Genomic DNA, 10,996 nt, shown 5'->3' on the forward strand with positions numbered 1-10,996 from the left:
GACTGTTTATTTATTGATTTATTTTTTGTATTTATTTTTTAATTTAAAAAGCTTAAGCTAAAGACAGATAATAATTAATTCAAAAAGGTAGCTTAGCATTATACACAACTAAACTAATCCCGGTGGAGGTGTTTTATTTGCACAAGGTGCCAGCTATGCCCCGATTCACAGCCAATGTGGTCATGGATGAGCTGCGGCCAATCCAAGTCCAGAATATTTTCAGTGGTTTCGCTGTAGATGATTAAAAAGTATAGCGCGAAGAGAAGTGATAGAAAGCTGAGGATAAATAAGATGAGAAAGGTTGTTAAAAGATTGGCAAAGAACACGAAAAGGTTCGTGAAGAGAGTAGTTAGTCAGACATCTACTCAGGTGAATAGGAAAAAAGTTTCTGGTCCGACTTGAGGGAACACATAAATGTAGCGTATCTAGTAAGTTAGTAGAAATGACTTCGCCGTTGACTAGTTTATGGAGAAAGAGAATGCCAAATACAAGCCTATGGTTGTAAGAAGAAGTCTGTCAGAATAAGAAGGTAATAAGACCGCGTACCGCAAACTTAAAGAATTGCTGCTGAACCGATTCAATACTACGCTCATATTGAGGTTTCCACACTAGAGTAGTGCGAACTAATGAAGTGTATAAAACCTTTGTTACATAGGGATCATCGAATTCTTTGGCCCAACGTTTACTGAAGCCAAGAAGACTGCATGCTCTATTGACAAAAGAAGAAATATAAACATTAAATAAAAGTTTTGGGTCAAACATAACGCCTAAGTCGTTGAATTATGGTACACAATCTAACAGAACAGACTTAATAGAGTAATCAGCTAGGAACGGAGACAAACGAGTGAAAGTCATAAAAGAACACTTAGAGGCATTAAGATGTACTTTATTAACGTGGCACCAATCACAAAACGCATCGAGATCTGATTGCAAGTACTGTTGGAAAGAAGGATCATTATAGGAATAACAAATCATGACGTCATCCGCAAACATGAGCACGCGTGAATGAGCCAAGGCCAAAGGCAAATCATTTATAAACAAGGTAAATAACAGTGGGCCCAGATGACTGCCTTGGGGTACACCTGACGTAACTCGAACAGTTTTAGATATCGAGGAACGAAAAGCCACCTTTTGGGTTCTGCCAATAAGATATGACTTTAACCAAGCCAACAGTTTTGGGGAAAAACCCATTATGTTAATTTTCGTAAGAAGCATAGAATGATCAACCGTATCGAAAGCCTTACTAAAGTCAGTATAAATAACATCAGTTTGACACTTTTTTTACGGAAGCCATGGTGTACAAGGGTAGTCAATTCTAGAAGGTTGGTAAGCGAACAACGACCTTTAATGAAGCCATGCTGACAAGAACAAATAGTGCCTCTGGAAAGGTGAAAGGGAAGACGTAATAATATTCTCAAACAGCTTAGGTATTGCGGAAAGTTTGGCAATGCCACGGTTGTTAGATAATAAAAGACTCCTTCCAGACATCAGGAAAGCTACAGGTCTCACTCGATATAAAGAATAACCGAGATAAAGGATTAGATAGGGAAATCGAACACATTTGAAGGATGCATCTAGGTATATTATCAGGCCTGGGTACGAAGGAAGACTTCATAGATGATAAGCTAGAGATAATACAGTCTTCAGTAATACTAGGAAAAAACATACAATTTAAATGTGCGATTGAGAAAGAATAGGATGTGGGATCCAAAGCAGCAGTAGAATATGTCGACTGAAAGAATTTAGCAAACAGATCTGCAATATCTGAATCATTATTAGCAGTCTGGTCATTAAGTCTGAAGGTGGAAGGTAGTAAATTAGAGCGTCTTTTGGAATTAACAAAGTTGTAAAATCTTTTGGGGTTCTTATAAAATTCAACCTTACAGCGCACAATATAATTATTGTAGCATTGAGTATTTAAAAGACAAAATTAAGATTTGACTAAACAATAATTTGCATAGTCAAGTCGAGAACCAGTTTTCTTAAATCTTTTAAAATATGTCGATTTAATGTTTCGGAGATTAGAGAGCCTACGTGTGAACCACACTGGCGCTGGAGACGGTAGAGACATTCCCATAAGGAACACAGTTATCAATTAGAGAATTAAGAGCAGAGTTCAAAAAATTCACTGCACAATCTCAGCACTCAAATAGAAATGACCAATCAAAAGAGAAAATAAGGCTATTAAGAAGATTGAAATTTGTTTTACGAAAACATCTACGTCGAGAATTTGAGACATGATTAAATGAATTAGTAACGGAATTGTAAGAAATAGTAACTTCAATGGTAGGATGATAAGGATCTTCAGGTTTCACTAGGGGCTGTGTTTGTGATACAGCACTAACAGTGGGATCCGAGACAAAAACAAGATCAAAGATTCTTTTAGAAGAGTTAACGAACAAATTCAACTGATATAGCGGACATTCAAGTAGGCTATCAAGAAGAAGTGGAGGCGGAGGAGCATTGGGATCTGCAAGTGATTGAGAGCCTGCATAATGGGTACTTCAATCTGAAAAGAATAGCATAAAGAGGGACAAGAAGATGGTGTAGGCGAAAGTAAAATGGGAGATGATGTAATAGAGAAGGTGGAAGGTGGAACAAACTTGAATTGCGACAATAAATGTACGCTAGAGTCGCACTCGTTAGACAGCTGTTTAGCCAGTTTGTTTAAAGAAAAAACTTTAAACGAAGATCCCTGTACATACAGCTAAAATCAAGCTGCTGGCTGGCACAAGATGGGCAAGTCCAGCGCATTAAGCCAGGCTCAGGCTTAGACACAGACAAACCAGAAAATTTGTCGTAGTCGCGGCCGTTGAGGCCAGCACATTTTAAGTGAATAAGATCATCGCAGAGCCAACCAGATATTGCTCTATACTGATCATCAAAACGATCAGAATGCTTGCAAGTAGGTAGACAAGCAGTTTAAGCTGCAACTTAAGCTGACTCTCTTTGCTAAAAAGAGAAAACGAACGAAGAGAGAGAGACCAAGAACAGCGCAATTTACTTTGAAGTGACAAACTTGGAGATCCGTTACTTCAATTCGTTTCTTTCTTATTTCTTCTATGGAAATTTCCAGAACTTTGAATTTTGTAAAAGACAGCGTGGTTTGCTGTACTTGAATTATACTCTTGAAATTAATCTCGGTCGATGCGGTTGCAACTTCTGCACCCGCTGACAATTGTACAATAGTTTTAGGTTAAGAAAATAAAGCAACCGATTGAAGTCAACCTGGTCATCTCATTTCTTGCCAATCGCAAGTGCCTCAAAGCCGCCTCGGTGGAAATCATCCGAAGGCCGCATCATATAAAGCGAGCAGTTTGGGGCTCCGCAAGGGCGCAGCTGTTAGCCAACATATTTTTGGTGCCGAAACCCGGGAGGAATGATCTTGGCGATTGGATTTAGAATGTGATTGCCAGTGGATAGACTGATTCGGGTGAATACAATTTAACCTTGATGTGTTTGGGTAGGTGTTCATTATGGCTGAAAAACTGTTACCGTTGGCTACGGAGCAAATCACATTGCTCACTTCGCTGGAGAAGTCATTGGCGCGGTATAAATCGGAGGAGTCGGGACATACCGAGAGTCATCTGGAAGCCAGATTGGACTCGATTGCCCACCTTCACGCAGATTTTCAGCGCAATCATCACCAACTGTTGCAAGAACGAGATAATGCGGAGATAAAGGGCAGATATTTTGACAAAGACATCAGAGACTGATTCGAAGAAACCTACATAATGGGAGTAGCTGAGATTCGAAATGAGTTGCAGAGACATAAGGATCGGAGAATCCCGGAGAATGTTGATGAATTTGTATGATAACCAACGAGTGTTATTTTTGCATTACATGGATGTGTTCGATCAGCAATTACCAATAAAATATGGAGATGCGGAAAGTTTGAGAAGATTTGTGCAAACTTCCCGCTCATGTGTGAATTCATTGGAGAAGACTGGTGTTGTCGCACCAGTCTGAAATTTTAGTATACTACATGATGAAGAGATAACCGAATCAATTAAGAGTGGATTGGGAGCGGTCAATATCTTCAACGCAGAATCTGCCGAGCTTTGAGGAGCTCAGTCAGTATCTTGAAACACAGTACAGAACAATGATTACGGCGTCAGCAGGTAATATTGAGGGAACTCTATCACGGGATAGACATCGGAATGCAAAGCCAGGTGTACATGGGTTACGATTTAACCAGAACTACACAAAGGCTTCACTTGTTACTCGAGAGACAGACCTATGCATTGTGTGTCAAGGCGATGCACACCTTATCGGAGTATGTAGGATATTCCAGGAGATGAGGCTATCGGAACGAAAGGCAAGTGTAGTGAGGCATCGACTGTGTTTTAGATGCCTTAGACCAAATCACCGAATAGATGCATGTGACAGTGCGGTAAATTGTGAAAAATGTCAAGGACGGCATCATACACTACTCCATGTAGACAAGTCAGGATGCGAGAGATCGCTTGGCACACTAAGGAAGGGAGTTATCCCAACAGCATCTGCGAATGCTTTAATTGGAAAGAGTACAACTGAAATTGCGGTAAGGCATAAAGACGAGGTTTTATTACCAACAGCGATGGTGTGGGTAGAGTCGATAGAAGGCTATCCCTTACTGTTTAGAGCGTTTTTGGATCAAGGTTCACAAGTTTCGTTCATTTCAGAGAATGCAGCTCAGCAGCTACGTTTACGGCGCAAACAGGCTCACATCACGAGTACTGGATTAGCAGATACAAAAATTACAGATGCGGCAGCAGAGGTGGAGCTAGTCATAAGATCAATCTACAACACACATGCGAAATTCAAGCTGCTCGCGTCAGTAATACCTCTAGTGAGTAAGCGCATGCCAATCAAACGACTGCCGTTTGAAGAGAGGACTCATCTGAAGGGCTTACCGTTGGCCGACCCTAACTTCTTCAGTCCACAAGGAGTTGATATTTTGCTGGGAAATGACGTCTACGATGAGCTGATGTTAGGAGAAGTGCATCGAGGTATACGTGGTATGCCTCTGGCGCAAAATACGCATTTGGGATACATTGTATCAGGAAAAACGAATCAAGAAGCTGGTTGGAGATCGTCCTACACCATAACGGTACGAAAGAAGGAAGCTGATGAGATACTTGAACAATTGTTATGTAAGTTTTGGGAGCTAGAACAATTCGACGAGGAGCCACGTGGGGTTTCAGTAGAGGATAACTGGTGCGAAGATTTCTTCGTTAAGACACATAGCCGAATGCCGTCTGGGAAATATGTTGTTCGTCTTCCCTTTCTTACATACTTGGACGAATCAATGGTAAATGGAGAATCATATTAGGGCGCGCTAAAACGATTACATTCTTTGGACAGACGGTTGCGTACCGATGCGAGTTTGAAGAACGCTTATGTTGGCACGATAAATGAGTATCTGGAGCTGGGTCAAATGGAACGTGTAACGTCACGGGCTAGTAAGACGGGCAATCCTGCATTGGGGGGAGTCGATCATTGTTACCTACCGCATCACCCAGTCATAAAGGAATCGTCATCAACTACGAAGGTACGAGTTGTCTTCGATGGATCGAGCAAGACGAGTAATGGAAAATCACTTAATGAGATTCTAGCAATAGGTCCAAAATTGCACGTACATCTTCAAGGAATCATTCTCAATTGGCGAGGGCTAAAATGGGTATTTATGGCGGATGTTGAAAAAATGTACAGATGTATTAATATTCCAACCGACGACGCGCAGTACCAACGTATTCTATGGAATCCGGACACTAGTGATTATGTGGCAGAATATGCCTGCACAAGGGTGATGTTTGGAACGAGCTCTGCACCTTATTTAGCCATTAGAGTTATGAAACAATTAGCTATGGATGAATGCGAGAAGTATCCACTGGCGGTGGATGTTATAAATCATCAAATGTATGTAGATGACATACTGTCTGGTGGCGACAGTATTGCAGAAACGGAGAATGTCAAGAACCAAGTGATTGGAATGCTTCGTAGTGGTACATTCGAACTACGGAAGTGGGCGAGTAATTGCCCAAAGCTATTAGAGAACATACCAGTTGAGCATCGAGAATCAAGCGGATTGTTAAACATGGAGGGTAATGATACTATTCGCACTTTAGGTCTATACTGGAGTCCCAAAGAAGACGAGTTCCGTTTTGCTTTGCATCTCGTTCCGCCAATGAGCTCACCTATAAAGAGGACAATACTATCAGCAATTGCACGACTGTTTGATTCCATGGGATGGCTTAGTCCGATAATGATTACTGCCAAAATTCTCATGCAGCAACTGTGGAAGGAGAAAATTGGCTGGGATAGCACACTACCGGACACTATTTAGAGAGAATGGGAGAAATTCGTGAAAGAGTTACCAAACATAGTAACTATACGAATACCACGGCATGTTACATGGGGGCTACCGGGTGGTGTGGCTGAATTGCACCTGTTTTGCGATGCATCGTCACGAGCATATGGAGCTGCGGCTTACTTGCGCTTCCCAATTGGAAAGGATAAGTATCACACAGAGTTGCCATTGTCAAAGGGGAGAGTATCGCCTTGATACCTTGATTGCTGCGCTTGAAGCAGCCAAAATGTATAAGTATCTTGTTCAATGAAAGACGTTAGTGTTTCTTGAAGTTATTAAATGTTTATTTATTTATATATATATATAGGCACTAGCACATAAACCAGTGACTAAAGGTTGTCGCAACCAACACATAAATTGGGTGGACCTCGGAGTGAGATTACAAAGGTAGAGATGGGGGCCAAAGACACAGCGATGCACACCCGATGTAGCTACAATTGGTATCTGATCTTACTAAGAATAATGCATTTCTTTTATAGTACAAAATAGCGGGCTCACCAGTGCATAGTGTTAGGTCAGCAAAGTACGTTTTTATTGATTAACTAGGTCTTTGTTGTTTACTGCTGACCATATCAGATCTACTTATGACTGATGAGCCATCGATATCTATAATCGGGTTACATACTTAACATTGGCATACATTTCCATTCGTTCTATATTATAATTGGTTTAATGTTAGCTTATTTTATATAATCTAAACACCAACATACTCCCGGCCGTTGAACACCTGTTCAACGTTATTGAACGTTGACCGCAAAATTGCTGGGGGCTGGGCTTACTGCAGCAGGAGTCGGTATGGGATTGACGATCCTCACGGTTGTCTGCTCTGGACCATTGTGTCTTGGGGGTTGTGAGCATCTTTTTATTCCATATACCATCACAAGAACCAATGGTATTGTTAGCGCTACGTAGGAGACTATAACATGGTGAGCCGGCTGGCTGGGGTCTTCTGACCAATTTCCAGTTTTGCTTAGTTTCCAGTTTTCCTTGAATGTTGCTTAGTTCGTCGTAGCTTAGCTGCATCTTTGTGAATTGTGTTGTTGTTGGCGCTACTTTTGTTGGGCCAATGCTGAAGTTGCCAAATCGGACATATGACAATTTCATTGTGTCTGTCGTAGTTATACGGTGGCCTGTTATTCGTATAGCAGAACACCTAGCTGTACACGTCGGGTCTAGAGTTAACAATCCAGTCTTCTTAATAGTGACACCTTGTAGATTATCGTCACAGGTCGCTGCGAGTTCAATTGGTCTAGTGGTGGCAAAAATCCACTGATTTTTGTGATACATGTCGTACCACACGAATGATCTGTTTGTGTGTTGTATTTGGCAAGTTGATGATTTTGTGTTTTTGAATAGCTGGAACTCACAGTTGCTATTAGCCGAAAACGTCGTTTGTTTATCAAAACAAATGTATTGCTCGTTGTTGAGCTGATGGCATTGTTCCAAATCGGCTCTTGAGAGCCCAATGTATTGATTCTGTTCCTTGTTGACAGCAATGATGGGAATTTTAATGTTCATGATTACAATCCCATGAGTTCCAATTGCTGGAATGGGTACCAGGTTATACAGTTGCACTGCCTGCGTTGCCACTAATGGAAAAGTGACCTTAAATATCACATGATTGTTTGCGATTGTGCCTTGTGCCTTCATTAAGCCATATAATTGCAAGACGTCGTTATCTGGAACTGGCAAATCCAAACCAAACGGAAGATGTCTCTTCAGTTGGTTCAGATGTTCCCGAAGCTGGCCTGGTGATAGTAGTAACGGGCTTATTTTGCTATGATGGGCATCTGTAAATACTCGAGAAATTTCGGTTTGAATTCGTTGCAAATTCCCTGCAATAACTGTCATCTGAGTAGTTAGCGTGATATACCATTGCAATGCCTTTACTGCATTGTCCTGGACCTTGGTCATGTCGTTCATTTGTTGTTCCATTAGTTTCATGTGATTTTCAACTGTGGCTTCATCTCGCTTAATGATATTTATCGTTGAATCAATTACAGATGTCTGATTTTGCAGCAAGTTCAATAAGTAATCTTCATTTGATTTAACCTTTCGTATGGTGTCTGACATCTCTGTTGCATACTTTGAGTCCAGCACAATAAATAAGCCGTTCGCAATGCTCCCAATTATATCTAAAGGCGATCGTCGTTGGCGTTCTATGTGAAGGAGATCATTTCCAGTCCGTAGCTCTGAGTTGACATGCTCGAAGTGCCTCTGCATTGCGGTGCATGCCTCTGGAACCTTCATTAACACGCATATTTCTCCAACCTTTACTACTCCGTCTGAAAATGTCTTCAGGTCGGCCCAATATGGTTCGAGATCGTAGAATGCCACAATAGTCCAGTCAGACGTTGCCATCCTTCCTGTGCCAATACTTTCATAGTATATGCCTGGTTTGGGGTTGAATCGAGTTATATTAGTTCTTTGAGCAAATGCTATAGGCAATAATAACGGCATTAGGCAGATCGTTGCGCGTTGTCCTCGATACCAGGGTCTTTTTGGGAATTCGATTCTGTGTCATCTGCCTCGATTTTACGTTTTATCGCCGTCTCGCTAAGCAAGGGGGCCAATTTATGGATAGCCCGCTTGTAGGTGCCTCTGGCTGTTTTAACGTCTACCACGCGGACGTATCCATCCAGACCTGGATATACTTTAACAATTCGTCCAATTGGCCACTGCAAAAATGGCACATTATCCTCCTTTAGAATTACCATCATGCCTTCATTGACATTGTTATATGGTTTTTTCCACTTTGATGTACCCTGCAATTCTTGTAGGTACTCTTGAGACCATTGTGCCCAGAATGTATACTTAAGCCGTTGCACTAATTCCCATTGCTCTGGAATCGATCGCTGTGTTATTGGCTCTGCATCTGGTTGGGCTACTAATGGTTCTCCGATCAATAGGTGGCCTGGGGTTAGAGCTGTTAAGTCGTTGGGATCGTCTGACTTTGGCGTTAACGGACGAGAGTTCATCACTGCTTCAACATTGACAATGATGGTAGACAGTTGCTCGAACGTTAAGTTTGCTGTCAATACGTTTTTCAACAGTAAATGCTTAGCGGACTTTACCGCAGCTTCCCATAATCCTCCGAAATGTGGGGACCGTGGTGGTATGAACTTAAATTGCACTCCTTTTTGATTGCAAAATTCCTTGATACTACCTGCTGCCGTTTCTGAGTGTATTGTATCGGTCAGTTCCTTAAGTTGGTTGTTTGCTCCAACAAAGTTTGTTGCATTATCGCAGTATACACAGTAAACGCAGTAGGTGGACAGGTCTCCGACCAACTCCAAGTGTACTGCCTTGGTTGCAAAGCATACGAATTCTGCAATGTAGGCTTTGTCGGGACGTTTTCCTCGAACCTTATGGTGGATCCAGAATGGTCCACAATAGTCTACTTCGGCATTGAGAAAGGGTCTATTCTGAGATACCCGATGCTCAGGTAAGTCGCCCATGACTTGTTTAAAGAACTGAGGCCGGTACTTGGTGCATACTACGCAGCCCTGGATCACATTCCGGACCATCGGTTTCACCTTAATGATGTGGTACTGATGCCGAGTTATTCCGCGTAGTGCCTCATGTCCACAATGAAGATTCTCTTCATGAAGTTTCCGTAGCATCATTTTTACCACCGGATCATTATACGGCAAGAGATATGGATTCCTTGTTTCCGTTGATACTGGTGCTTGTTGTAGCCTAGTTGCTACTCGTATGATTGAATCTTTATCCAGTATTAGTGGCAATGTTGCCACCGTGCTTTTGCGATCTAGCGGTTGATCAGGTCGTTTCTTTAAGTGCCGTAATTCATATGCAAAACCTGTTTCTTGAATTTGCTTAATGATCACTCTCCGTGCTTGGTCCAACTCTTCCAACTCTAACTGAGCCGTTGGTTTCCTGTTCTGCTTGTGACAAACCCGTAGCATATACGCCACTATTCGCTGTAGCCGGTAAAACGAATTTCTGTGATTTACCGTATATATCCATTCACTCTTGTTGTTTGCCGTGGCAGTCACCATGCTTAATACCTTGGTTTTCTTCTCAGCGGTATCCATCGTGTGCTCTGTAGGCTTAAATGGTGCTGGCCAGTCACGTTGTGGTCCATGCAGAAATAGTGGTCCATACAACCATAATGTATGTGTGCTAAGTTGAACTGCTGATATGCCTCGAGACAGAACATCAGCTGCGTTGAGCGCTGATGACACATGCCGCCATTGCCTTGGATGTGATACTGCGTGTATTTTTGTCAACCGATTAGCCACAAACGTGTGGAAATGTGATGCCCGTGAATTAATCCACGAGAGTACTACTGTTGAGTCTGACCAGAGGAATGATTCCACACTTTCTGATCCGAATTGGAGATCCTGTCGAACTCTATCCGTGAGTTCAGCTCCAAGTACAGCTGCACATAGTTCCAGCCGGGGCAGTGTCTGTTTTTCCAGGGGAGCCACTCTCGACTTTGCGCACAACAATCTGACCGAAATTTGGCCATTTTGTAGTGGGGACCTTGCCATCAAAAATATGCCTTGGAATTTTCATGTGGTTTAGTGCCTGTACATCCTCTCTGTAAGCTTCCCATTGCTTCTCCAAATACGGCGGTAGGTCACCATCCATCTCAATTCGTTCGGTAGCAACATGTTGAAG

General features: G+C 42.1%; 1 protein-coding gene across 1 annotated transcript; it reads left to right on the top strand.

Annotated features, from left to right (window-relative positions):
- Positions 1 to 4,579: 4,579 nt before the first annotated feature.
- LOC124459909 lies at positions 4,580 to 6,328 on the top strand. Its single transcript, XM_047009692.1, has 2 exons — positions 4,580 to 5,238; positions 5,347 to 6,328. The coding sequence occupies exons 1-2, from the start codon at positions 4,580 to 4,582 to the stop codon at positions 6,326 to 6,328; spliced, it is 1,641 nt and encodes a 546-aa protein (XP_046865648.1).
- Positions 6,329 to 10,996: the final 4,668 nt, after the last annotated feature.

This window comes from Drosophila willistoni (assembly GCF_018902025.1).
Source record: "Drosophila willistoni isolate 14030-0811.24 chromosome 2L unlocalized genomic scaffold, UCI_dwil_1.1 Seg168, whole genome shotgun sequence".
Lineage (NCBI taxonomy): Eukaryota > Metazoa > Arthropoda > Insecta > Diptera > Drosophilidae > Drosophila > Drosophila willistoni.

What these genes read in the sequence shown, in the direction of transcription:
- LOC124459909 (XM_047009692.1), top strand. Translation starts at nt 4,580, where the DNA reads ATGGTGTGGGTAGAGTCGATAGAAGGCTATCCCTTACTGTTTAGAGCG. An exon ending in AAGACACATAGCCGAATGCC is followed by an intron (nt 5,239 to 5,346) that starts GTCTGGGAAATA and finishes TTCTTTGGACAG; the next exon opens with ACGGTTGCGTACCGATGCGA.